The sequence below is a fragment of the Pleurodeles waltl genome, chromosome 7 (genome assembly GCF_031143425.1).
Source record: "Pleurodeles waltl isolate 20211129_DDA chromosome 7, aPleWal1.hap1.20221129, whole genome shotgun sequence".
In the NCBI taxonomy this organism is placed as follows: domain Eukaryota; kingdom Metazoa; phylum Chordata; class Amphibia; order Caudata; family Salamandridae; genus Pleurodeles; species Pleurodeles waltl.
Window position 1 is genome coordinate 751,520,034 of NC_090446.1, and position 27,882 is coordinate 751,547,915.

The window sequence follows — 27,882 nt, forward strand, 5'->3', positions numbered from 1 at the left end:
CTACAACAATTCCCAGGACTCTTTGAAGGGCTCAGCTGCTTCAAGGATCCCCCAGTCAAACTGCACATCACCACGACCATAAAGCTGGTACCTCTCCCTCACCAGTGAATGCCCTTCCACCTACAACCCCTGGTGGAAGAAAAACTCAATAAACTTGAAAGCATAGGAGTGATTGAAAAAGTATCAGGACCCATACCATGGGAATCTCTCATGGTTATTGCTGAAAAGCCCAAACAAATGGGCAAGGTACACCTGCGCATCAACATGAGGCTACCCAACAAGGCCATCAAAAGGGAGCGACACCCTACGCCGACCATGGATATAATATTTGCGGACCTTAACGGAGCACAATGGTTCTTCAAGGTGGACCTAAACTCAGGTTACCACCAGCTACTTCTGGTGGAAGAGAACCGCTACACTGTGACATTTTCAACCCACCTGGGGCTGTGACGCTATAAAAGATTGAATTTCAGAATCTCCTCTGCTGCAGAGGTGTTTCAGGCTGCTATCAAGGAAACCCTCTCGGGGCTCCAGGGAGTCATGAACATAAGTGACGACATTCTAATATTTTTAATCACAGTAGAGGAACACGAAAAGCACTTGTGGCCATACTGCAATGCGTATGGGAACATGGAGTCGCCCTTCATAGAGACAAGTGCTCCTTCTTCCAGAATTCCACTAAGTTGTTTGGCTACGCATTCAACCAAGACGGAGTCCAGGTGGACCCGCGGAAGTTGCAAGAAATCAAATGAGCCCCTGAAACTACCACGGTGCCTGAAGTGCGCAGCTTCATTGGGATGACCGCACACTCCGGCTGCTTCATCCCCAACCTGGCAACAATCACCAAACCCCTGAGATCCCTAACAAAAGCAGACACAGCCCGGTTGAACAAGCATTTAAGAAGGTCAAAGCCACGCTGCTAAGTAAGGCAACAATGTTGTACTTTGATTGCACATGACAAACAGATTTGCTAGTAGATGCCAGCCCTGTAGGTGTCGGAGCAGTACTGACACGAGAAGTAGAGCCTGGCAAATGGGCACCTCTGGCATTTGCCAGCCAGCCACTCACTCCGACAGAGACAAGATAGGCTGAAATAGAAAGAGAGCTCTAGCGAGCAGATAGGCTTGTATCCATTTCCACCTTTACCCCTGCAGGAGGCTATTCACAGTTGTGACGGACCATCAGCCTCTCGAACCTCTAGGGGCACAGCCCCTCATCCACCACCCCAGATAGAATGTTGGGGGGTCCAACTCCAGCACTACAACTTCAATATTATATACAAACCAGGAGCCAAGAACCTGGCAGATTTTATTTTACGCCATCCCGCAGAAGAAACCAAAGGAGCCAAAGATGATGCCAAGACATCTGACGACTACATTCACATCGTGACACAAAGTGCCTGTCCAAAAACAATGAGTCTGAGTGAGATCCTAGAAGCCATGAAGAGTAATGCCCTCCTAACTAAAGTCACGGAAGCCATAAAATAAGAATCATGGCAAAACTTCCTTAGAGTCGCCCATCAGGTGGCAAGGGACAGAAAGTGAGAACCTCACACAAATATGGAGAATCTGCAACAAACTCAGTGCCTCTTTGAAAGGCCTGCTACTGCGAAATCACTGGCTTGTAATCCCTGTGAGCCTGCTGCACCGTAGACCATCCCTTGGGCTTGGAGGGCACCAAGGGACGTGAAAGTAAAATCACGCTTACAGGCAAAAGTGTGATACCCAAACCTTGAAGCACTAGTAGATAATCTCATATGACGATACCCTGTCTGTCAGCTCATGAGTACAGAAGAGGTGCCCAAACCTGTCATCACCGAAGAACAATGTACCGTCCCATGGTCCAAAGTGAGCATGGACTTTGGAAGCTTCCCAGACGGAAGGGTAACAATGGTTCTGGTGAATGAGTACTCTAAATACCCCATACTTGTGGGCATTCATGAAGGTGTTTGCACTGTTTGGACTGCCTGACGAACTACAAACAGATAATGGACCTCTGTTCCAAGGGGTTGGATCAAGAAGGTCCTAGAATGTTTGGGAATACGGCATTGCCACATCCCCCCAATGACCCGAGAGGAACCTCCCACAATATGAAGGAAATGCAAAACAGGTGGCAAAGGAACAATGTACGTGCCAGGGAAAGGACACATGCCGTCACCCACAACATCACAAGTGGTGACAAGGTAATCTTGAGAGACAGGAGACCGGGATGGAAAGTCTGGACACCATTTGACCCTAGAGTCTGGAAAGTCATAAGAGTAGAGGGGACAATGGTCACGACTTGTAAAGGACAGGAAACTGTCATGAGAAATGTACTCCGGTTCTGAAAAGTAGTGGACCCCAAAACACCTACACCAGATGGGACTGAACATAAGGTGACAATGGATGGCATCCTCCCTGAAGACAAGAAGCATAGTCCAACCTCAGAAAAGGACACACCTAGTCACGCTCGAGAAAAGGAACCCAGCAACGATAGCAGTGGAAAACGAAGAGCTGGCTGATCAGACCTTCCCTGCTATGGTTTGAGACCCAACCCTCCGTCGAGCCAGCGACTCAGGGACTGTGTGAGGGGGATATATTTTTAATGGTTTGAGACCAAGTTGGGGAGGGATGTAGTGAGTCACCCGGACTGTTACATGTGACTGAGTGACCCGGATGTGAATGGCATAGGCGTGGCCAGAGGTTATAAATAATATGGTGGTAGACCGCTCGTGGTCTTTACACCCCTATCATAATACCATTGTGTTGCAGTCTTTATTATCTGTCGTTGTATAAGTGTTGTAGGCCTCACCCACTGAGGAGTCATTGCACAGGGCCCATTACAGATGTCATGGTGCTTAACGCCACAACTTAAGTCTTGCCCAAAGTTTCCAATTTCAGGTACTGTGTGCAGAAATTTTAAGAACTGAATGGGCACTTCTATACAATTGTGCTGACTTTCATTTAGCACAGGCAAAAGACAGACAGTTTAGCATTGTAAACATTGGTTGGCTTGATGATAAGGTTGTTGTTTACTTAGAATAAATGTGTGATTTGTGCCTGTTTCCATATGTATACACGCCATTCATTTCAAATGTAATTGCACAAACAGAGATGTCTTTCTCCTCTGTTAAAATGTTTCATATGTGTGTGGAGGCTGCAGACGTACACAACGTCTGGCAAGGTGAGATCTGGGGGGTCCGAGGGTACCAGTTTAATGTTCGCTATTGTCTCGAACGCAGTAGGAGGCAGTCAATAATGATCACTTTCTTCTTGTGTGTCTTTGCCAGGGTGCTGCATTATAATGTGTCGTGTCTGAACGGTAACCCCTTGAATACAAACTAATATAAATGTTAAGAAATGAAAAAAAGCAAACTGCAAAAGGAAGCATGGGGAACACACTTACAGAGCTGGCTTCCAGTCGCCCTCCCTGGAGAGATTTTAACCGTACAAGCTGACCGACTGCGCCACTGACCAGGATTTCATCGCCAATGTGGTACTTCAGAATACTGGCAAGGTCCTTAGCATTGCCTGGGTAGTAGAAATACACACAGTTTAAAACAAACTATTCAATGTATGAAAATTTCAAGTTTTCAAGGAAAGCCATATGTATGCTGTAATTATACAAGGCAACCTTTCTAAGAGGAGGATACATCTAGAATACCAGTCAGTAAATTGAAATCAAGCTTTTAGATAAGTTAAATTAAATGCTGTCAAAAATCTGCCTGTGGATGTTTCCCTTATCATTACAAGGACAGGATGTACAAGGTGTGAGCACAGTGTTTAACACATAATTGCATACATATTAAGATTTTCTCCGGTCCCTGAACCCTTGCGGACCCTCCTCTGAAGCATGTGGGGAGTAAGTAATGCCTCCCTTCCAGGCAACATCCTCCTCTTCCCTCAAGGGTGTCTCATTCGGGGACAACGGTGTGTCTTTTAGCAGCTGGCATGTGGGTGCAACCCATGAAATGCCATCCACCATTGAAAAACTGGGTACAGATGCCATTCCTTCTGGGTTAAAACATGTGCCCCTCTCTGGTAGTGGACACGCTACTACCTGGTGCTCTTGTAGAGCATCGGGGAGAAATGACCATATAGACAGGAAAATAGTGCGCTAAGACATCATTCCCACTTGGACAGACAGAAATTACTTGTTTTCATCACCCTTTGTCCTGGATTCAGTACTCAAAGAGGACAGCAATGTGTGTATTGAAGGCCAAGATGTCCGTGAAACCCTTCATTCTATTCGCTAACCAAAGATACTACTCTGAGCCAGAAGAACGACAATCGTTTATCAAAATGAGGATCTTAGTGTAATAGAGACTTAAGTTCATGCATTGTGGAATGTTTAGGAAATGAAAGGTAATATCCAGCCTCACAAAGAGGTAATTTAGAAGAGTCATTAGCAACATAGTGATCTATGACATCCACTTTATCTTCAAAGAAATCACAGGGTCAGAGTCAGGGGCTTTCGTATTTGTTTTTAGTATACAGGAGAGCACATCGTAGCATTTTAACAGACCTTTTCATTAGTGCTAGTGGGCAATCATTGATTTGAAACATTCGTTAAGGGCTGTCTGTTCTGCACTGAGCTATTTGTTGGCTTTTGTTTTCATGGCTGAGTTTGAGATTTATGAGAAGCAATTTCGTAACAATCTGATAACAGCTAATCGTTAAATAACGTTAATCCTTTGGCAAATCAATCTTTTATTAACTAAGGGTTTGGACCAAAATGCAAGATTAGCGCTATAAGGCAAGGCCCAATTCCTTGCCCTGATTTGTACGTACAATCTAGTTTCAGAATTAGTGATGAGACAACTCAAAATAATCGTTGGGAGATTATGAAAGCAAAAATGTAAAAATATCTTAGAAGGAAAGGTATTTTATGAATACTTTTCTGACAAATGGCCTCTTCTATATTGTTTATTTACAGTAAGTTAAGCAGTCCTCACATGTCCCATACCTCTACTGCCCCCCGACTTTCCACACATATTACACATCACACTGTTCTTGCCCCTTTCTTCCTGTTGCTGTCAACCACTTTTGTGTCATTTTGGTTTCTTTATAATAGATTTTATTACTTTATGAATTGGTCCACTTTCGTGATATGCTGGCGGTGTGATTTAACTAGGTAAACTCAAACTAGTCCCCCTAGGGTGGTTTTGTGGAATGGCTAGACATGACTTTTAAGGGGTGGCTCTGGTTCAGAACTTGATTACTTCGGTATTTGAGCATTCACGTGGCTCATGAAGATGAGTCATACCACTCTCTCAATATAGACCAGGTGCTGAGTGCTCTGAAGCATTCATTCAAATTCAGGATGTCGCTGCCCCTGTTTGTGATGGGCAAGGTTTCCTTGCTAGAATGGTATTTTTACTGTGTGGCCCACGTATCCAACTGGGATCTATGTTCCCAGTTTTACAACACATATATATACTCTCTTGGACCAGGTCCTGGTCTCACTGGTATGGTCTGGTAGGCCCAGCAGAGGAGACTGGAGGCTTTGAAACTGACCTGGAAAAGGACAGGCTTGGGTTATTCGGGCATAGAACTGTGTTAAATATAATCTCAACTGCAACACACTCTAAAATGGCTTGTAGAAGGGGACAACTGGAACAAATGTCTCTTGAAGAGGACAGATGGTAGAGGTTCAGGCTCAGAACTAGCCATGACGGGAAATAATATTCTGGCTAGTGCTCCATATGTCATCCGGTAAGGGGAACGGATATGGCATACAGGGATCAAGGTGGTGGTGAAGTGCCCCCCATGCAAGGGACATGCAACTGTTGTCTGTTTAGGAATATTGCTTTATGGTGACAGAAGAGAAGGGTGTACAATCGTTGGGGATCTATATCTGTATGGTAGGTTTGCTACCTTCTTGGATAAACATGAGTACTATGGGGGTGGGATGCATCAATTTCTGAAAGAATCCGGGGTAGCATAAATAGTGAAGGCAACATGGAAATAATTTCAAGAAGCTCCAGACATTATGCAGGCCATGGAAATGCCACTTACTCTGGCACAACGTGGAGGGTGGTTGAAAATGGCCTGCGTGGATAGTGTATGTTCTTTCAAACAACTACCACTTTTATGCACTCTGATTTATGTATTATTCTGAGGTTGCACTACTTGACAAAAAGCCACAACACTTTCTATCCTGCCTCCATTGCTCCTGAATTCCCCTCTTGTTTAGCTTTGTTTTTGCCTCAGGTACACCCTTAACCGAGTATATTATAAACAATGATGCCCTTTCTAAAATTGAATGTCCACAAACATTCATGGCCATGGAGGTCTTCTGCTGAATGCTTGGTCTTTGGAGATTCATGAGTTGCAGCCTATTTTGTAGGTATTTTAATGTAATGTACATGATAGGACATTGGTTAAGATTTTCATTGCCTTTCCACTGAGCACTGGTAGTGGTCGCATCTTATCTTATGAGTGATGTTTTTAAACATGATTATTTGTTTCTAATTATTTACAAACAGCTACAAACAACAGTGTCAACTTAGTCAACTAGGGAAAAGCTAGCATGACATTTGAGTTTTTTTCATTAATTATTGAGTTGAAATGTTTTATGTGAGGGGTTGCCAAAGAATTAAAGCTACAATTGGATATAAATTAATTAACTGCCATTTGTGTTCTAGTGTTGCATCTCTTTAGTTGATTCACCTCAGCAAAAACCAATGGGCCACATGTACAAACGTCAGGTTTTGCGAGTTTTAGAGACTTGCAATTTGCGAGTTGCAAAATCTGATGTACAACAATGTCTCAGACACTGTTAGTGATTGCAAAAAGGTTTGCAAGGGACCTGCCTCATTAATATTCATGAGGCAGATTGCAATTTGCGACCCATTGGGAATTGCTGGAAGTCACAGGGACTGTGGCCTGCTGGGGTCAGCAGACCACTGTGTCTCAACTGCTTTTTAAATAAAGCAGTGTTTTTTTTTTTTTTAATGTAGCCCATTTTCCTTATTCACTTTTGTAAACAAACCCTAATATAGGAAATATATCTAACATGTTTATTTTGGAAACCACTGAAATCATCAGCATCCTCAACTCAAAACATTGAAAACGTTGGTGCTAACTTGATGTCAAGTAAGCAAAAAAGAGCAAGGAAACTGGAAAAACATTATGAAAATAGAAAATTAAACAATCTACTCATCCTTGCCAAGCAAACAATATAATTTCATATATTCATCTATATCTGAACTTAGCTTGTGACGTATGTATAAGTGTACAATTCTCATCTCCATAACTTATTAATGAATATCTACATAGGCTAAAGTGACATTACAGTTAGGTAAGATAATAAGATCTTAGTTTATGTTAGAAGACTGAAATTTGCTGAAAAAACAAAAGCAACTCTATATTTAGGAGTTTAAATGAGATAAAAACTAATGTTTAAAATCTAAAAACTACTGAGATTCACAAGCTCTAGTTTACTGAGCTAACTATAATTATCTTCCACCGTGGACTGGTTATGACCTCACATATTGCATCACTCTTGGCATGGTAAATTATATCATTGATGATATCACTGATGACATCTTAAGTGATGTAAAAAAGCCAGCACCTCAAGGTATCTGCTGGTGGAACATAAAAATGTATCAATCCGCTTTCGATAAAAATCAACATTTTACCCAAAATAACCCCCAAGTAAATGAAATTCAAATTAACAATCCCACAATTATAGAGCTTAGCACTGGCATGGTTCATTATCGTTGATTGACCAGACGAATGCAAAGTAAAATTAATCTCACTGAATTTTAAAGAATACAAGTAATAAAAAGATCTGAGATGTAAACAATACCCTAAGAGAAAGAAATAGCTTCAATTTAAGTTTTGTAATCATCAGACTTTATTGATTAGACCAATTAACATTTGAAAGAGCGTTTGAAGGGGCGATGTTCAGCGACACTGTCCTTCCTTTGCCTTAAAGTGAGAATACAGCGCTTGAGGTAATTGTCACAAATGAAGCTCTGGAGCCAGATGGGATGTTCCCAATTTCCTAAGGTGCTAAGTGCATTTTTGGCCCGATCCCATCACACTTTCTGAAATCTGAATCACATCGGTTTTAGAAGCTGGTGAGTATGTAAAGCAAAAGTGTTGCCAAGTAATTAAAAGGGAACAAAGTCAGAATCTGGAAACCCCAGACAAGTAATTTTGACATCTGTTTAAGGAAAAACCACAGAGCTGATCATTAGGGAATACCTGACATCACATATGGCTACTCCATTACTATGAATCAACATAAACCTACCGCTATAACCAAAATAAACCTACTAAATAGTTTTGAGATGGTATATATAAAACCCAGATGTAGAAAAGGGATTGATGTTGCATACGTGGACCTGCCCTGGTGTTTTGATACAGTGCTGCACAAAAGGCTCCTTTATAGTTCATAGTAGGTGGAATTTTTGACCTATGTGACGATATGTAAAGATTGAAATGTGTACAAGAGAAGATAAAGTTAATAGTGATGCAATCTGTATATGATGAGAGGTGTTTCATGACATTTCCAATGGTTCAATATTGAGTCTAATTATTTTTATTACCGTTTAAAGTACTATCTGAATAACACTGATGTCATTTTTGCTGGACAACTACTTGATTCAAACAATAATTATTGAGATGTGAATGTCCACCTGCGTGGTGCGCAGATGTGTACCCCTTCCCTGAGTGTATGACTAAATGAATATCTGGTACTCTAACTTTTATTCTGGGCCTGGTGCCACACTAATGTAGCCTGTACACAGTGACCTAGACCTGTCTTTGATTAGGTGAGATCCAGGAGCTCCTGTTACCTGGAAGGGCAGATCAAGCATTGTCCTCAGAGTGGACAGATGATCCTTGTTTTGTGATATCATAGAATGGACCAGACTCTTTCATATGTGTCAATGAAAGTGTGGCCTCCAGACACATTTTGCGGAATTGTCTGCTGCAATATAAAACATGTATCTGCATGTGTGCCCTAGGGTTAGCGTGGCCCAAGATAGTGAAAATGCATTGTGTGTCCTGTTATTGGAGGGTGGAGACCTAGATACTGAAGTGGGTAGGATAGAGACAGGGTTACTTTTAAAACTGCAGGAACAATGTATTAGTAAGGGGTTTCTGAGTAGGTTTTCCTTCCAGAGCACCGCCTTTTGGTAGATGGCAGAGGTGATGGAAGGGTTTGCAGTCTCTTTTATTAAAGATGAGAATGTGTCTAGGTCTTGCGTGCCTTCATCTCTGTCCCTGATTACTGCTTCAGAGAAGTGGATAACAGCCAGATGAAGAAACTTTACATTTTCTTGTGCCCATGTTGTGGCTGCTCCAGTTTGAAAATAGTACCCGTAATACCTGCTGCGAAAAGCAGCACTTAACCAAAAGACTGTGGGCCTCATTACGAGTTTGTGGTCCATAGACCACCATTGTAGCGGTGGCAGTATGACCGTCGCACCTTTGGCAGTTGCACCACTGGATTACGAGTTTGGTAGTCGGACCGCCAGAAGACCGCCAGCAGACTGTCAGCGGTTCTGACTGCAGTGCCAATGTTGAAGATCCCGGCATTGGGACCAAGAAGCCCATTACGACCTACAGGACTACCATGATTTCAATGGCAATCCCACCACCATGGAACGCTTGGTGGTCAGGCACGTAAGGGCCCCAAAACAGAGAGCCCTAGGGGATATGGCCCCATGGAGGGGGGGCAATGAGGGCGCCCCAAATAATTTAGGGTTTGGGGGTGCCAAACCCATAATGAGGCCCTCTGTCTGAAGAGCAGCCTGAGAAGAACACCCCAAACCAGTTCTGTATGTAAAATATGTATAAAAGCAGGATCCAAACAACCCTATCCTTTTCCAGTACTAAGTAATTGAGAGTGTTCCACAGAGTTCTTGAGGATTCTGAATGACCAGCTTTGTGGTACCTGTGTAGTCTGCTAGAGGGGAAGGTACATCATTCTACTGATGGAGAAGCTGAAGGCCTAACTGGTGTCAGCATATTTATTTTGCACTTGGCCTGTGAATTTTTGTTGAGCCCCATTTGGAGGGCCCATAGGACAGACTGGGGCTCCTGATTGAGTTTGCCACTGGTGTCCTGGGAACCACCCTACTATCACTCTGCAAACTGGGCCAAGTGCAGCACACATAGAAAGAGAAAAGTGCCTCTCACAATTGTTTTTGTGCAGGAAGGTACCCCTTCCTGCTACAAAACAATCCTGTCTGCAGTGCTAGCACCCTTGTACCATGGTGCAAGAGTGCCTATGTTGACACTAGGCAGCACGTTGTGCGCCAGTACAGGGAAAGGACAAGAAAGAACTATACAATGTTAGGTGCAGTGCATTCCTATCCTTTCTCTATAGCTCAGTGCATCAAGGTGACTTGCTGAACTGCATGGTTATTTCTTAAATATGCCCCTATAGCTGTTGTGTTTGATGGTTGATTATTGAGTTCTGATCTCATGCCCCTCACACTATCTTCCCTACGAAGCCTATGACTCTTTAATCTTGCTACCTTGAGAGTCAAGTGTGCAACTCTTTTTAGAACAATAGTAGGATGGTTCCCAGGACACCAGTGGCAAACAAACCTCAACAAAGAGCCCCTTTCTGCCCTGTTGGCCTCCAAAAGGGGGCTAACAGTAATAATTCACAGGTGAAGTTCAAAATAAATATGCTGACATTTAAAAGGATATGGGATCCTAGTTCAAGCTCACACAAGGTTCTTAATTTCAACATTTCACTCCAGGTTCCTTTGCATCATGAATGGTGTAAGCACAACATTTCGAAGTGTCATGCTTAACTAACTCACAGTGGGCTAAGACCCTGTACAGAGGTAACACTTATTACCTAGTCCGATTGTTTATGCTTTTTAATGGAAAAAAAGAAGCCTGCTTTGAACGTTGCTTCATCACACTCCACATTTATTTGTTTAAGCACACTCACAGATTACTTACTTTTTTGCCTGTTTCATGACCTTTGAACAATTATAATGGCATGACTGCTTGTTTTAAATACCCCCTCAGAAACAGGAGAAAGGATTTCAATCATAAGGTCTCTACACCTCCATTAAATATTACACTTCTCAGAAATTTGATGAAGAATAAATCTTCACCTATCTGGCTTGTTTGAGAAGGTTTTAAATTAGGACTGAGGATCAGCATTTATTTCCACTATACCGCTGAATTATGAAGTCAGTAGAAAATGACTGAAACCTGTACTTGTTCCATGCAGAATTAATACTGCTGCCTAATTAGTGATGGGAAAGGTGGCGATCCTTTATATAATCCCACAATTCTAGGAAACAGGAATGGTCTTGCAATGAGCCAGAAACCAATGGGTCCAGAGACCTGTTCCCACACATCAGCTGACTGAGGAGGTTACTCTACTGTGGAAATAAAAAATACAATGTTCAGCACATACGAATACTGATGACAGTATTGCAAATCATACCAGAGAATCAGCTTCTAGTGGTCCTTTAGATAGAGTATAGCAATGGAAAGTGCATCAAAACCTGTCACCCTCTTTAAATGCCCATAGTTCCTAAAGGTAAACTGTGGACCATGCAACCTCTTCAGGTTGTGAATCACTTATCAGATCACTGATCGACAAGCTGGGCCAAACTTACCTTGGATGAAACTGAAAGGACTCTGTGGAAAAAAAACTAATTTTAAAGATAATCTGAGGTAAATGAAAAAGTACTTAGGGGCTTATTTACAAGCCCCTAGCACCACCGGAGGATCACTGTCAGGGACGCTCCAGTGGTGCTGTGCCCATTTCCACATTTACAAGGCGGTGCTAAGCCACTTTGAATGGCTTAACGCCGCCTTGTAAATATATGCCCCCGACGCAGTTTTCTGCGGCAGAGGGGCATGCATGGATGTTGCAAAACCCATTGCTTTTGACAGTGTCCCAGACTTATAAGAAATCATAAACCTGAGGCAGTGCCAAAAAGTAACGCCATCCCAGGGGTGGAATTAGAGTGGTGCAAAAAGGAGAAATACTTTTTTTTCTAGTCATTTTTGCTTTTTCTATGTGTGCATTCTGCAGCACATATAGAAAGAACTAAACAACAATAATGGTTGTTTATGTGCAGGAAGGTGTCCCTTCCTGCAAATAAACAATCATTAAATAATGAAGATTTGCTACTTCTATGTGTACTGCATTCTGCAGCATGCATAGAAGTAACAAATCACCATTAGTTATTGTTTATGTGTAGGCATGAACACCTTCCTGCACATAAACATTCCCTGCAACAAAGACACCCTTGTACTATGGTGCAAGGGTGCCTACGCTGGTGCTAGGCAGCTGATTTTAGCACCAGAGCAGGGGGAGACAACAGACATGCACTGTATATTGTAGATACAGCACATTTCTGCCCTTTCCCAGTGGCACAGGGTGGTGCAGAAAGACACTTTCTGCACCACCCTGTGCCACGGGGGCTTGTAAATAAGCCCCTCTACACCTGATAAGACACATAGTAAATATTATTCTCCATTCATTACAGATGCATGTACATTAGAGGCCTTATTTTACACAGGGCACTTCCCCCAGGACAGTCTCAAATTGGCACGTGCCCTGGGGGTAGTACATTTCTTAAAGGAGGACCTGCTGATTGATGCACCTGCTAAGTCTTTCAAAGGGTTGGCAACCCAGCCTACTTTGCACAAGGGAACAGAAATGTCCCTGCAGAGAGGTGCAGGGAGAGATTCCACCCATGTTCATGGATATCTGAGGAGTTCATGGGATCCCAAACACCCTCTCACAAAGGTGGCCCTTAGGAGGGTTAATACTGAACGCCACCTCTCTGCCTCTGAGCCTGCATCCGTAATATGGCACTGGTGCAAAGGCAAACTGTTTTCCTCACTTGCATGGATCCACGCCCTATTACAAGAGAGAAAGGTCTCTGGAATGTGTTGCCTCGACGTGTGAACTGCAGCCCCAGCCCCAATACCAAAGTGCCCCAAGGAACCAGAACGTAAGTGCATGCTTTCTCTGCTCTTCTGGGGAACTTTATGTAATACAGCCTCCGGTGTTTATACTGCTTTCAGGCATACACAGACGTTATTTTCACCTGTTATTTGTATCCTTCTGAAAAACAGACTCACTGGTAAATAAAATGGACCGGTTGAGAATGATTTTTATCCTCCTACCTGTAAATGTGGATTGTTTCCAAATTTTGAAAATATAATATGGTTTTTGGTACGTTCTGACAGTAATGACTGATTCCTACAATAGGGGAAACTACATTTCTTGTGTAATAATTAACCATGAATTTACTGATCATGATACCTGGTTGCGGGTGGGTTATTTTTGACGCATATTTTATTCCTGTTTGTTAAGGTTTGCTGTACATTCTTTAACAATCCTCCTGTATTGCTACATTGATATGAATTGTTTCTTTGTTGGAGATTTTGCTAAAAATATTAAACTCAAACAAAAATCGAATTCATTATTTACGGCTTGTTCATGAACACAAGCACTATGGGGGTCATTCTGACCCTGGCGGCCGGTGACCGCCAGGGTCACCGACCACGGGAGCACCGCCAACAGGCTGGCGGTGCTCCCAAGGGCATTCTGACCGCGGCGGTTCAGCCGCGGTCAGAAAGGGTAAACCGGCGGTCTCCCGCCGGTTTACCGCTGCCCCATTGAATCCTCCATGGCGGCGGAGCGCGAGACACCCCCTACCGCCATCCTGTTCATGGCGGGAAACCCGCCATGAACAGGATGGCGGTAGGGGGTGCCGCGGGGGCACTGCAGGGGCCCCCGTAAGAGGGCCCCACAAAGTATTTCAGTGTCTGCTTTGCAGACACTGAAATACGTGACGGGTGCAACTGCACCCGTCGCACCCCTGCAACTACGCCGGCTCAATTCTGAGCCGGCGTCCTCGTTGCAGATGCATTTCCGCTGGGCCGGCGGGCGCTCTTTTGGAGAGCGCCCGCCGGCCCAGCGGAAATGTTTGAATGGCCGCTGCGGTCTTTTGACAGCGGTGCGGTCATTTGTCGGCGGTACCTTGGCGGACGGCCTCCGCCGTCCGCCAAGGTCTGAATGACCCCCTATATGTCTTTATTGTCACCTTAAGGGGATTTATATAGGTTGCATCTTGGTTTTGCAATCAGAGCTTTACATAATTGTGCTTCACTTTAGGGTGCATCTAAAGTCTCTATGATATAACAAGGACCATCCAGTTATGAGCAGTTGAGGGGCCAAGGTAGGATTACCTGTTTCTCAATTAAGCAAACAGTAAATACAAGCACAGAGGAAATAAATGGGCAAACTGCAAAATTGGAATTACATTTTAGTAAAGCAAATACTCATTCAACCAGCAGAGAAAATAAATGTCCAAATGAGCAGTGTTCCTATTGTGTTTTACTATACTTGCAAAATCTGATTTACAGGACCAGCGATGTATCTATAAAAAGAGAGATTATTTTAGCACGATTTAAGAAGTATGCTTACCCATAAGTTTATTCCGTTCTTCTTGTGGGAGGGATTGGAAAGCCTCATTTGTTGGTGCAAAGATCGTGAAAGACCCTTCTCTGTTCAATGTTTCTGTAAGCCCTGCAGATTGGATGGCAGCCACCAGCATACTGCAACAGCAAGATATTTCTTTAATACTTAAAAGGTACTAACTCAAAGAATCTGGGCTCTTTGTACTCTTTGTTTAGTGGATGCTTCGCCATATCCGAAGGAGACAGCCACTACTCAATTCAACTCACTTACCAAACTGCACAAAATCACAAAAGTAGTGTCACAAATGTGTATATTATTGTTTATTTATGAGTCAAATGTCCAGTAAAGTCGAAGTTATGTGACATGAATGAAGCACTAACTAACCATTTTACTATTTGTAAACGAATTTCAGAGATGGGATTAACATTTCTAGTTGACATTATAAGACTCCAATAGCCTTTATTCTCATCCCCCCAGAGTGCTTTCCCTATCTGGGCCAATTTCTTGAACTCAAACTTGCAGTTGGGTATGTAATAGTTTCTCAAATCTCACTGGGTGTAATGTTAATCTATAAACCAATTGCAGTCATGCAAGTGCAGTAAAGTACGACAATATGTAGGTATGCATATTATGTGTCAAAATATGCTTCTTTTAAAATGTATGTATGTATGTGCTTTTTGTATAGTGTGAATTAGCCGAAAGGCAACACTCTATTGTACAGGGTCAAAGGGAAAGATACAGTCAATGAGTCATTGGAATGGTAGCTGAGTACTGAAAGTAGAAGTGGACTGTTAAACTGTTTTGCTATATAGTGTTTTCGTGGCTGATGGAATCCTAGCTGTGGGTGTGCAGATAACCACCTGAGATGGTGAGCTTGTCAGTAGTATAGATGTGGGGTGCCTCTCGTGATGGCTTTGTCAATGATGCAGCTGAATTTGAATATGATGCGGGCTGGCAAAGGGAGCCCTTGAAGTTCCATTAGGGTAAATTGGGTTATATTTATTTAGGCCAGTGATTTGACATGCTTGATTTTGTAGGAAGTTCTTATGGATGGCTAGTGTAGAGCCTTTGAGACCATGCAGTAACTCAGTTGGTTTCTGAGAGGAATGGTTTCACTTTCTTTAGCGGAGAGAGGTAGTCGCTAAAAAGTCTAACCAGCTAGTCCAATCAGATTTGAATTCTTCAAAGAGCAGTGTTCTGACACGTTTTTGTTCATAAACCATCATCAAACAATTCTTACTGTATATGCTGGAAATAACAATTCAATAGTAAACTTGATGCTTAAAACGTAACATTTAATGCAAAATTGATATAGGCAATCATATTTAAACATACTAGGCCTTAAAACCTGAGATGTTGCCATATTGAAGTTAACAGAGCGTAAGGAATGGAGACTCAGCATTTAACTTCTTCTTGGCCTTCTTGACTTGTTTTTCATCAATAGGTGTTAGATAAAAATGTTTTCTTTTTGTTTTTATAGATGCTTCTACTTATAAAAGACTACTTTTAGGTAATAAATAGACTTGTTATTTAGAAGGCTAGATATGAAAAGTTTCACATGGGAATGAAGTCTTGTATGGGAGAGTGAATCATGAGAATTAGGGAAAGGTAGTTACATGATATGGCATAGTTGCGGTCTTAGAAGTTGCTGTGTGAAGATTGTGCTCCTGTGAGAAGACAGGGAGTAAACGTGTTCCCATGGGCACATTGGAAGCTAATTGGTCGACTGAAGAAAGAAGAAGCAACATGAGGTTGAAACAATCTTTTCATCTGTGTATAATAATCCATGTTCCTAGAGTAGATTACTCCTCATGCCACACTTCATTTTTCACTTATTCCGCAATGGTCTGAAACTCTACTGAGTTTCTTGAACCTCTCTTCATGAGAAGTGCTGCTTTGATTAATTATTGATTTATTAAGCTGAAATTTAATACAGATGCTTTATGACTTTTCTCAAATTCAGAACTCCTTATGGGTACCTGAAGTGACACCTTTTGATTCCTTCTCATTTCCTAAAATAAGAAATCTTTCCTTTATGGAGCATGCTTTTTGCATTTTATTATGATGTATTGATTGCGTATATGCTGACAAAACTAATGGCTGAAATTAATATAATTGAAATTGTGATCTTAGTAAAGAAGATTTACTACAAGATTTGAATAATAAAATGCTTTAACTCATACCAAACTCTCTTTATTGACTGATATAGTTAGAAATTGTGATGATTTCATGTGATGTACAGCTCCTAATTAATTCTCACTCAACTGCAAAGATCTATCAACCTGTAAAGGACTATGATTATGGCAGTGGCGGTTAGTCCTGATGACAGTAAACCGAAACTGTAATTGAAGCACTCCCTGCTCCAGTACTAACATTCTTATTGCTGTAAGATAATAGCTTTAAGTGTAATAGTTGATCATCTAAAGAAATATTTTTTTTAATTCCATTAATTATTGGCATAGTGAAACTTGGATCAAAATGCCTTGGAGGCACAACAGTTTCAGCTTTATGAATAGCAGGTTGGAAAATGTCTCCAAATGCAGATGAGACTTCATGGGAACTTTTCTTTTAACCACTCATATGGTACTCTAAATGATGGCTGTGTTACCTCTTATTCCATCACCATGGATGAAAATATTAGTCCTCCCGAGAAGAGCAGACAGACAGATAACAGAACCAGGGAGGACCTCTGTTCCTTCAGCCATCGTATGCTGCAGATTTTCGAGGTAACACGAGTACAATAACGAAGTGGGAATATAGCAGTTTCAACAAAGGATGTTTAGCATCACATTTTGGAAGCCAGGTGGTAAATGTCCATAAGACATTTCACTTAAGATTGCCAGCATACATCTTTATCCGTATATCCAGGTGGGGCATCCAAGTGCTGAGGTCCTTCTACAATGATGATACATCGGGGGATTTAATCACCTCATAAATGGCAGCAGCAGCAATGAGTCCCAGAAATAGTCTTGAAATACGGCTGACCCAAGCGACCTGAAGAACTTCCGCCCCATCTCACTCCTCCCCTTCCCTGCCAAAGTCATAGAGAAGACCGTCAACAAGCAGCTTACCAACTTCCTTGAAGACAACAACCTTCTCAACCCCTTTCAGTCCGGATTCCGAGCCAACCACAGCACAGAAACCGCCCTCATCTCAGTCACAGACGACATCAGAACCCTGATGGACAACGGAGAAACAGTCGCCCTCATCCTCCTCGACCTCTCGGCTGTCTGTCACCGCACCCTAATAACCCGCCTCCGCTCCACCGGGATCCAAGGCCAGGCCCTGGACTGGATCCCCTCCTTCCTCTCCAACCGCTCCCAAAGAGTCTACCTTCCACCTTTTCGCTCAGACCCCACCGAGATCATTTGCGGCGTCCCACAAGGCTCCTCGCTCAGCCCGACACTCTTCAATGTCTACATGAGCCCCGTCGCCGACATCGTACGCAAACACAGCATCATCATCACCTCCTACGCCGACGACACTCAACTGATACTTTCCCTCACCAAGGACCCCACCAGCGCCAAGACCAACCTGCAAGATGGAATGAAGGACGTTGCAGATTGGATGAAACTCAGCCGTCTGAAACTGAACTCAGACAAAATGGAAGTCCTCATCCTCGGTAACACCCAGACCGTCTGGGACGACTCCTGGTGGCCCACGGCCCTGGGCACCGCACCGACCCCCTCAGACCACGCATGCAACCTCGGCTTAATCTTGGAACCTCTTCTCACCATGACCAAACAAGTCAACGCCGTATCATCCTCCTGCTTCCTCACCCTCCGCATGCTCCGAAAGATCTTCCGCTGGATCCCCGCCGACACCAGAAAGACCGTGACCCACGCCCTCGTCACGAGCCGCCTGGACTACGGCAACACCCTTTACGCTGGAACCACCGCTAAACTCCAGAAACATCTGCAACGAATTCAAAACGCCTCCGCCCGCCTCATCCTCAACATACCCCGCAACAGCCACATCTCCGCACACCTGAGACACCTGCACTGGCTTCCCATCAGCAAAAGGATCACCTTCCATCTCCTCACCCACGCACACAAAGCCCTCCACAACAAGGGACCAGAATACCTCAACCGTCGCCTCAGCTTCTACGCTCCCACCCGTCTTCTCCGCTCCACCAGCCTCGCGCTCGCCGCCGTCCCTCGCATCCGCTGCTCCACGGCGGGTGGGAGGTCCTTCTCCTACCTGGCGGCCAAGACTTGGAACACCCTCCCCATCATCCTCAGGACCACCCAGGACCACTCCGCATTCCGGAGACTTCTCAAGACCTGGATCTTCGAGCAGCAGTAACCCCTTCACCCTAGCGCCTTGAGACCCGCACGGGTGAGTATTGCGCTTTATAAATGTTAATGATTTGATTTGATTTGATACATTCTACAACTTAGTAGATTTGTGGATAGAGGGCAGCAACCTTCCACACCAGACCTTAAATCATTTTCGGTCTGGTATAATTTTTATACTAGACAGGAAGGAGCAGAATGCTTTATAGGGCATTATAATGTTCTTAAAGTATGTTAAAGCAGATCAATTGAAGGATTTATGTCTTAATATTAATATTATTTCCTAAATGGTGTTGAAACTTCACCATATTTTATTCTGAAGAGGGTTGTTAAACAAATGTGCTCTGGTATATGTAGGAATCTGATGCCTAAATACCAATTTGTTGTTGGTTTGAACTACCAGTACATTGGCTTTACAGCTGTCCACTTCAAAGAGAGCTCTGGCTACATGTTTGGGTACTCTTCCTTCAGTAATGTGAGTTTCATTTGTAGAAGTTTGATATCCTTATTCAAAGAGGCTAACACTATGTTACTCTATCCAGGCATATTATGAGATTATAAATGTGTTCAGGAATTTTCATCTTCTCTATAGGTGTAGAGAGGTACTGAGATAAATCTATGGGAAAAGCATTTGGCATTGCCATGTGAGGACACTAGTTTGGATCTTGGGAGCACTAATACCACCTTTGATCCTTCTGAGGTTAATAATATGAGTACCATTACAGTGAGTAATAGTAAATTCTGATGTCTACAGTCCAAGTAAATGGATAAACATGTGGTATCAGACTCCCTATAAACCTTCTTCTTCTTCATCTTCTTCTTCTTCTCATTATTATTATTATTATTATTATTATTATTAATGATAAAAATCATCATCATCATTGTCACTAAGCTGTTTGCCTCTCCTACTGCACATATTCTGTGAATTAAAGTCAAGGGCAGTAATTTATTATCCGGTTCATTTAAGCTCAACTAGCTAATTTCTGAAAACATTGTTGACAGTTTTTGTTTATAAACCTCTCAAACGTTTTTGACATGTATGTGGCAATTAAGTGCCCATAAAGTTCCAAAGCCCTCGCCTTGATCACTCCCAGAGTTGACAAAAATCAAATGCTTAGTCAACGGGTTGTGACACTGTTATGATGTCATCCAGGTCAGTAACACCAAGTGTTCAAAGCACTGTGAAACTGATATACCTGGCAGGCAAATGTTTCTCACTATAGGTAGACTACCAATGAGCCTTTAGTGAAATGATGGCGAAGTGAAGTGGTGGGTGATCTCAGTCACATGACTATGGTGCCTAATATGGGTCCTGATCCCCGCTTCATCTACAAATTGTTAGTTCCTCTAGAGTAATTTATGCAGGGGGCTCTATTTGTCTCTTCATGGTCCCTTAGGGACAACCTCAGATTCCCCCACCCTCCCCACCAAAGTTAGTCTTACTGTGCCCAGACAGACACAGTTACTTAAGCAATTGTCAACACCAATAAAGTAAATCATTAAGGTAAAGAGTTACTGCGAAGATTAGTACCAGAACTGCAGCTGTAATTTTCAAATTTTGGTGAGGACTACTAAAACGTTCCTCCATTTATAGTTGATTAAATGAGTACTATTAAGTGGAAATAGTATATGTTAATTTAAAACTGTAGCATTTACTATGTAAATCCCTAACTGACAATAACATTATGTTATAGTCATAAACATTGTTTATTTTTCCAAATCTCCTACTTTATTCCATTACACTAGTAAGAGATTGAAAAAAGCATTGTTTGCAACAATGTGTAAATTAAAAAATGTAAATTAGCACTTGTATAGCGCACTACTCACCCGTTAGGGTCTCAAGGCGCTGTACTCATACCGCTATGGAACCCCTCCTGGCTTTTCCCTGTGAGGCGCCCACTCCTGAGCACCCCCAGGGTGAAGCCAGGCATCCAAGCGCTGTTGGGGCCATTGTGGAGATTAAGCAAGCTATTGCCCAGAGTTGCAGAGTGGAACCCTTGAATTAGATTAGGCACCGAGGCGAGAATTATCTGGTCAAGGGTAATTGAGCCCAAGACGTGCCGAAGCGGGACTTGAACCCTGGTCTTGAGCCAGATCTCTGCCTCAGGGTCTGCCGCTCTAACCATTGAGCCACACTTCTCCACAATGTGCACTTTGAAATGTATATAATATTCGTTTTCAATACTTTGCCATTTTGTAAAAGAAATAACATTATGATGTCACATGAACTCAAAGTATGCACAATATTTAAATCGGTTTTACTTATAAAATCTACTGATGCAACTCCTTCATGTTGTGACTTATTTATTCTTTTAATTGTACAATCAGACATGCATAGTGGATACTCCAACAGTCTTCAACTAAATGCATGCAAATATGCAATAACAAATATGGCTCTCTTTTTTTCCACAATAAGGGCTACTCAAACGTGTACATGCATATTTTATACTGTACCTGAAACGATTATCAGCCTTCAGAACGTCCATTACATTTCCTACTGGGGGAGTCAGCATCTTGTCCACGGTAAACAAAGTACCGAATCGTCCTTTTTTGTCATGGGCAGCAATACAGACATTTTCAATGCACAGAGACTACAACAAAAATGATAGCATATGATATTGCTGTTTTAAGGAATATTTAGGTTTACAGGTTGTCAGTGGAGCATATTGTTGTTTTTAATTTTACATGAGCTATGCAGCCATGAATGCTAGATTGCTTGCATGAAGGCAATCTGTGTAGTATCTAAGATACTTACCATATGTGGTACCTAGGATATTTACCGCACGCTCACGGAGGTCAGGGTATTCTGGAATGTAGAGAAGGGAATGTAGACAATTGGAGAGCCCTCCATGGGGTGAAGAAGCACATTACCTGTTCCCCAATAAAACCTTCAATTTAAGCAAACTGAGTGCAAATATTTTCCTACAATTTGGCAATGGGCTGATCGGAACCCATTCCATGCTAATTGGGGAAGAGGAGAACCAACTAGAGTGGACGCTGGCTTACAGAAACAAACCACCTCTAATTTGAAATTCTCACCTGCAATTTTCACGGCTATCAGTAATGTTGCCGTACCAGCAAGTGTGAGATGAGGAGCGAACCCAGAGGACGGGTTGATTTAGGCATACCGGGTGCTTGTGCTGGACTTTGGTCTTGATGTGCATCCTTGCACTTGGAGGTTGTGCACGTGAGGCGGAAGGATCAAGCAGCGCGCAACATACATTGGAAGCAAGTGCGCATAGGAGCAACATATCACAGTGCGCTTAGGAGCAACACGTCATCACTGTTGCGGCAAAGCCACCGTATTGGAGGTACATTTACTTGTATTTGTCTACATTGGGCGCATTGGTGTTGCCCACACCAGTTGCATAAAGTAAAAATTTCTGTATGAAGTACTGAGCAGCAGGGGACTATAGCACATCAGTGACGTGCACACCACTTGTACAGATTAAATAATGCATTGTTGAGTTTTGCCTAATTAAATTTATCATAAGAGCATCCGTGGTGCACACACTAATTAGAAAATGTATGAGGCACTATTCAGCTACACGTTTGGATTGGCAGGGTATTGGTAATGAACACACCTACGTATAAGGCATTCATCTGTGACACAGATTGAAAGCCCATTTGTGATGCGCACACCTGTTGAATATTTTGAGTATATGTCTCATAGCTGTACACATGAGCCACCTTCTGGTTATCTATAGTCACAACGCATCGTTCACCAGTTGCAGTATTTTGAACTGAAACTTGTAATAGTACATAAGAAACGCACTGTGGGAGCATGTCTAAATATGCAGAGCATACTTCTTAGCAAGTTAGTGACGAGTTCAATGAAAAAATCTTGTTTCAAAATGTCTATACCAAATAACATCTCCAGTACCATTTTTTCCAAGAGCTGGAGAACCTGTGATGAACCTGTGATGATAGATTGGAAAGACTATTTTTCTAATTACATTTCAGCATTTCATTGAAGAAGAAAATGAAGAAGAATATTCTGCTAGGAGGAGAAAAAGAATATTACTGCATAATGTAGGTCCCGAAGGTCAAAGAGTTTACAATCTGATGGAGAAGAAAACAAGACCAGATGGTGAGACAGAGGATATTAAGAAAGCTCTGGATGATTTAGATGCTTATTATCAACCTAAGGTATGCATAGCTATAGACAGATTTAATTTTGTTCAGCGAAAAAAAAAAACTCAATCTGAATCCGTAGAGGACTATGTAGCTGAACTGAAAAAGTTAGCTACAACATGTATATTTGATACAGTACATGATGATTTAATAAGAGACCAAATTGTCATGCACTGTAAAAATAGTAATATTCAAGAGATTGTATGAGTATGCAGAGAAGCACCCTTGAATGACATTATTGGAATTGATGAAAAAGGGGGAATTGTCAAAAAGGTGTGCCACAGCTGCACTTAAGAATGAAGGTGAACCTGAGTCAGTCAGCAAGGTAACTAATATTAAAGGAAGTAATAAAAAGGATGAAAAGGAGGGAAGAAAAATGCAAGATAGTGGAAGGAATGAAAAGAGTGGGTATGAGGAGAAATGAGTTGTGTTTTTTAGGGCTGGAAACAGAGATCATATAGCCAGAGACAAGAATTGTCTCGCCATTAGGACTAACTGTTCATTCTGTGGCATAACAGGCCACATTGCCACATTATGCAGGAGAAAAAAGAGAAAAGGGGGTTCCGTCAAATCTGTGGTGGGAGACGATGAGGAGGAACAATTGGGAGAGAGTATAATACACAGCGATTATAGCATCTTAAGTATAGATGATACTGCACTAGATGCAAGGTGTGCCATAAACTAGAATGAAACAACTAACTCCTTCTCCTAATCGTTTCCTGCATTGATGTAGGCTTGCACACTTCCCATCAACACTGTATTGAAACGCTCCACTACACCATTTCCTGCAGGATGGTAGCTAGGTGCATGGTTTTTTTTTCTATACCATTCCTTGCTAGCAATCTGACACATCTCCCTGCTGTAAATAGTAGTTAATTATCTCTCAAAACAGATTTGGGTATGAGGTCATGTAAAAATAATTTCTCTAAAAAGGAAATTATTGTACCCGCCTCGACATTCTCAGATATTTCATATCCTGTCCATTTAGAAAAGTGATTAATGATAACAATCACATAGTTAGGTATTACCCACACATCAATAATGGGCCCCAAAATATCCACACTAAGGTGTTCCCACTGATTATCCGGACATCTCCTGTTCCCAAATGGGGAACGAAACATGGATTGTGCTTTGACAGAATTTGCACAAATTTGACAGACCCTGGCAAAATTAACTGCATCCTCATCAGTACCTGGCCACCAATATGATGATTTCACTTTTTCTTTAGTTTGACAATACCAAGGTGCCTCTCATTACCAACTTGCAGATTAGTTTTTTGTTTGGGAAATGTATATTTCCTATGTAATAGCCCTTTTTTTCTGCATCTCAAGATCAGTAGCATATCCAGCATGCTGTGGGCCCTAATGCAAGCAACAAAAATGCCCCACGTCTCCAGGTATATGTATTTCTTCACAGATATGAATCATTATGTCAAGCATTGCACCACATTTATGGCATGGACATTAAAATATGTTCTCTGTATCTTCCTACCACCTTACACAATGAGAATCTGAGAACACACCAGAGGTAGTGGCCCTCTTTGTGATAGAATGAAACTTGCTTTGGAATCTAACTACCACGTGGATAGTTCTTATGCTGACATTACATCATATCTTGATGGACTTTTACAGCACTTATTTGGTAAAAGCATGCTGTTGTTTAGAAAATCTTTGCAAAGATATGTTTAGCATTATGTTTTTTTACAACAATGACTATTTACTCTTTTCAAATGAAGAGCTAGAAGTCCTGTCCTCTCCTACTTGAACTAAGGCCTTTTAAACATTCATTGCTCTCTAGTTTCTGATGTTCCCAGTACTACTTCAATGGGTGTTTTCTTGTTTAATCTCATCTTATCATGTTGCTTGGTTCATTTGATTGTACCACAAGTGTACAAATTCTGACACAGACTAAGAGTGACAAAGAGCCTTCTTTTGAGTTTGGGATTATATCTTAAGGCATTTGTCATACGGCGGGTAGGATATTCATTATATTTGTAACAGAATATCCAATCAGACAAACTTTAAATCAGGCCCAATGTTTGGTAGTACAGAAAGGGACACAGGTCCTCATTACAACCTTGGCGGTCCCACAAGGCCGACCGCCAAGGTTGAACCGCCAGTCGGCCGCCCATGCGGCCGGAACCCCGCCGGCCACATTTGGACATCCCCGCTGGGCCGGCGGGCGGAAACAGATTTTCCACCCGCCGGGCCAGCGGGGATGTCGGCGGTAACATTGCAGCCGGCTCCCATCGCCCGGCTGCCAGGCAAACAGTGAAAATCGCGACGGGGCTGTGCCTGGGGGCCCCTACACTGCCCATGCCAAGAGCATGGGCAGTGCAGGGGCCCCCAGGGGCCCCGCGACTCCCCTTACTGCCAGCCTTTCCATGGCAGTGTCTAATGCCATGGACAGGCTGGCGGGAAGGGGAGTCAAAATCCAGGTGGATTCTGACTGCAGCGGTCAAAATATGGCAATTTGTACTGCCAGCCTGTTGGCGGTACGATCGCCACTTCAACCCTGGCGGTTGTTGATTGCCAGGGTAGTAATGAGGCCCACAGTGATGAATGGTATATATTAACAGTTGATATTTACCAGATCAGTTACCTTCGTGATTACCCTTTAGCCAATTACTTTATGAATGCAAGGTGCTAGAATCATATCAGACGGGAAGGGTAAAGAACACATTCTGGGAGTCAACTCTCGCTTGGGTGAATAGGCAGCAGACTGGGAAGACTACTGAAGTAGACAGGGCAAAAGTTCTGCTAAAAATGTTAGGGCTTGGACAACAGTTTATTTAGATTGAATAACTGGGCATGGAGGACTGCATAGTTTAGGTGAAAGACTTTGAAAGAGGCATCTTTATATCATCTCATAGAGTAACATGTGGTGGTGTTCCTGGGATTCCGAATGTCACTTTTTTATTTTCAGAAAATACAAAGATTATAGAGGATCTGAATTTGGTAGGATTAAAGACTTTTTTTTTAACAATTTAACACAACCTCTTATTCAGTAGACATAGTTTCTAACAGATAAGCTCACAAATTTTGATTTGATATTTGAAGGGGGCGTTGCTCAATGAATGTTTCTAATGAGCCATTTGATCTGAAAAAAGTGCTCCTTTGGACAGCATGCAGGATATATATTGTATCTGCCCAGGCAACTCATGGTGATAGTGAGCATAGAGGTTGATTTTGATATGTTTCCATTATCCCTAGAAGATTTTCAGGTCCTTTGTATTTCTGCTCAATGTGCAGTTTGTCTCTGAAATATGTTTTATATGGTTTGGCAGCTTTTTCAATTGCACATTTTGGTCAGTGGTGAGATTGGATCAATTAATCATTGCCTGGACTATCATTGGTACTGGGGTTCTCTTAGTTTGTGTAAATGTTCAATATTACTGCACAGTTTTTATGATGGCTAGCCCTGCATTTAGGAGTGGGTTAAAATTGAAAAACTACATTTTCCCGACAAAATGGCCCGTTTATGTGTGGCCTGACATTAGATTCCATTTTCAGGGGATGTTCTCTGTTAATTCACTTTTTTAAAACATGTGCTGAGTCCACAGTTTTGAATAAGAGACAGCAGAATGGGGCAGTAGTGTAAAGCAAAATGATGGGCCCCTTGCAGCATGTAATGAGGTGCCTCTGAGTCTTCCATATCTCACTGTTATTCATTGGTCATGGACTCAGTGGGGGCCCCCAGAAGGGGTGGGGGCCCCTAAAGTGTTGTTCGTCTGCATGTAAGGGGTGCAGGGGCCTGTGTTATTGAATTGAGATCCATATTGACAGGAGCAGGACACCTTCTAAGCCTAATTTACAAAGCATTCAGGGCTTTTAGTTGGCTCAAAGTTCAGGTAACCATCCACCACATTCGAGATTGTCCACCACTTAACAAAAGAAGGTACATCCATCATTCTGTGAAGCACAGGAGACGTGAACAGTTGTTATTTAATATGGCTGCTCTTTTCCAGTTCTGAGCAATGGCAGACAATATCCAGGAAGATAGTGCAAGACCTTATTCTGCATCAGCAGATGCTGATGCATAATACTATCATTTGGGGCTTCTTCAGCTATCACTTAGGGGAGAAGAAGCAGGGGAGTCACTGTACGAAATTGAAGTACTGGTGGAGTGGGGTGAAACCCTACTCAATTAGCAGCCACAATGCTTGTCAGGGTGAAAGGCAAGCAAAACCCAAATTAACCTATGCTAAACCTCTGGTAGCTTGGCATAAAGCAGTCAGGATTAACTTAGAAGCAATGTATAAAGTATTTATGCAGCACATTAAAAAGGAATAAAGTGAAAACACAACATAAGAAAAAACTACACCAATTTAGAAAAATAGAGTAAAATTTAGTAAATTGTTCGAAACAAAAATGACACTCATCCAATTAGTAGAACCGGAGATATGCTTTTTTAAAGGTTTAAGGTAAGTATAGCATCTAGAAGCACAAAGCCCCACTCGTGGTTATCTAGTCATGAGAGACCAGGTGTAAGTCACAAGTTCAGGCTGATTGCGATGGAGTGTGGGATGGGTACAGGGACCAGGGTAGTCCCACTGAAAGAGCTACCAACAAAAGTCCCATACGGAGAGTTTGGTTTGCAGTGGAAAGGGCCGTGAGGAGCACGGAGAGCATTAAAGATGCTTGTTGATGTAGCGCAAAGAGCTGAAAATCTGGTTGGACATCGTTGATGGTCATTGATGGAAATTTGCATTGGTGATCACTGCAGGCTGTCTCTGTTGTAGCTTGAAATGCAGCTTTCACATTGACAGCCGTCACTGGCAGTCACTGTAGCACAAAGAGGAATGCTCACAGGAGGTTTGCATTGGTGGTTGGACGGGACGGCAAGATCTTGGTGCAAACAGACCCGTTCACAGTTGCAAAAAGACCAAAATATCAGGGTTTCTCCTTTTCTTGGGGAGGGAACTCAACTGATTTCACATCAAGGGTCCAGAACCTTAGGGTCACACCTTGTTCCTTGTAGCTAAGAACAGGTGGTTAGGGATTTACTCCAGCAGAGGCCAGAGGGGCTCAGGCTGGTCTAGTTG

At 42.5% G+C, this 27,882-nt stretch overlaps 1 protein-coding gene across 1 annotated transcript in view; it reads right to left on the reverse strand.

The window, feature by feature from the left end:
* TGFBI (transforming growth factor beta induced) overlaps nucleotides 1-27,882 on the reverse strand; it is a 224,985-nt gene that overhangs the window by 17,321 nt on the left and 179,782 nt on the right. Inside the window, exons 11-13 of the mRNA XM_069199225.1 lie at nucleotides 21,159-21,295; nucleotides 14,416-14,546; nucleotides 3,385-3,509 (exon numbers count right to left, since the gene is read on the reverse strand). Coding sequence (XP_069055326.1) covers nucleotides 3,385-3,509; nucleotides 14,416-14,546; nucleotides 21,159-21,295 — 393 coding nt within the window. The remainder of the gene's footprint in view (nucleotides 1-3,384; nucleotides 3,510-14,415; nucleotides 14,547-21,158; nucleotides 21,296-27,882) is intronic.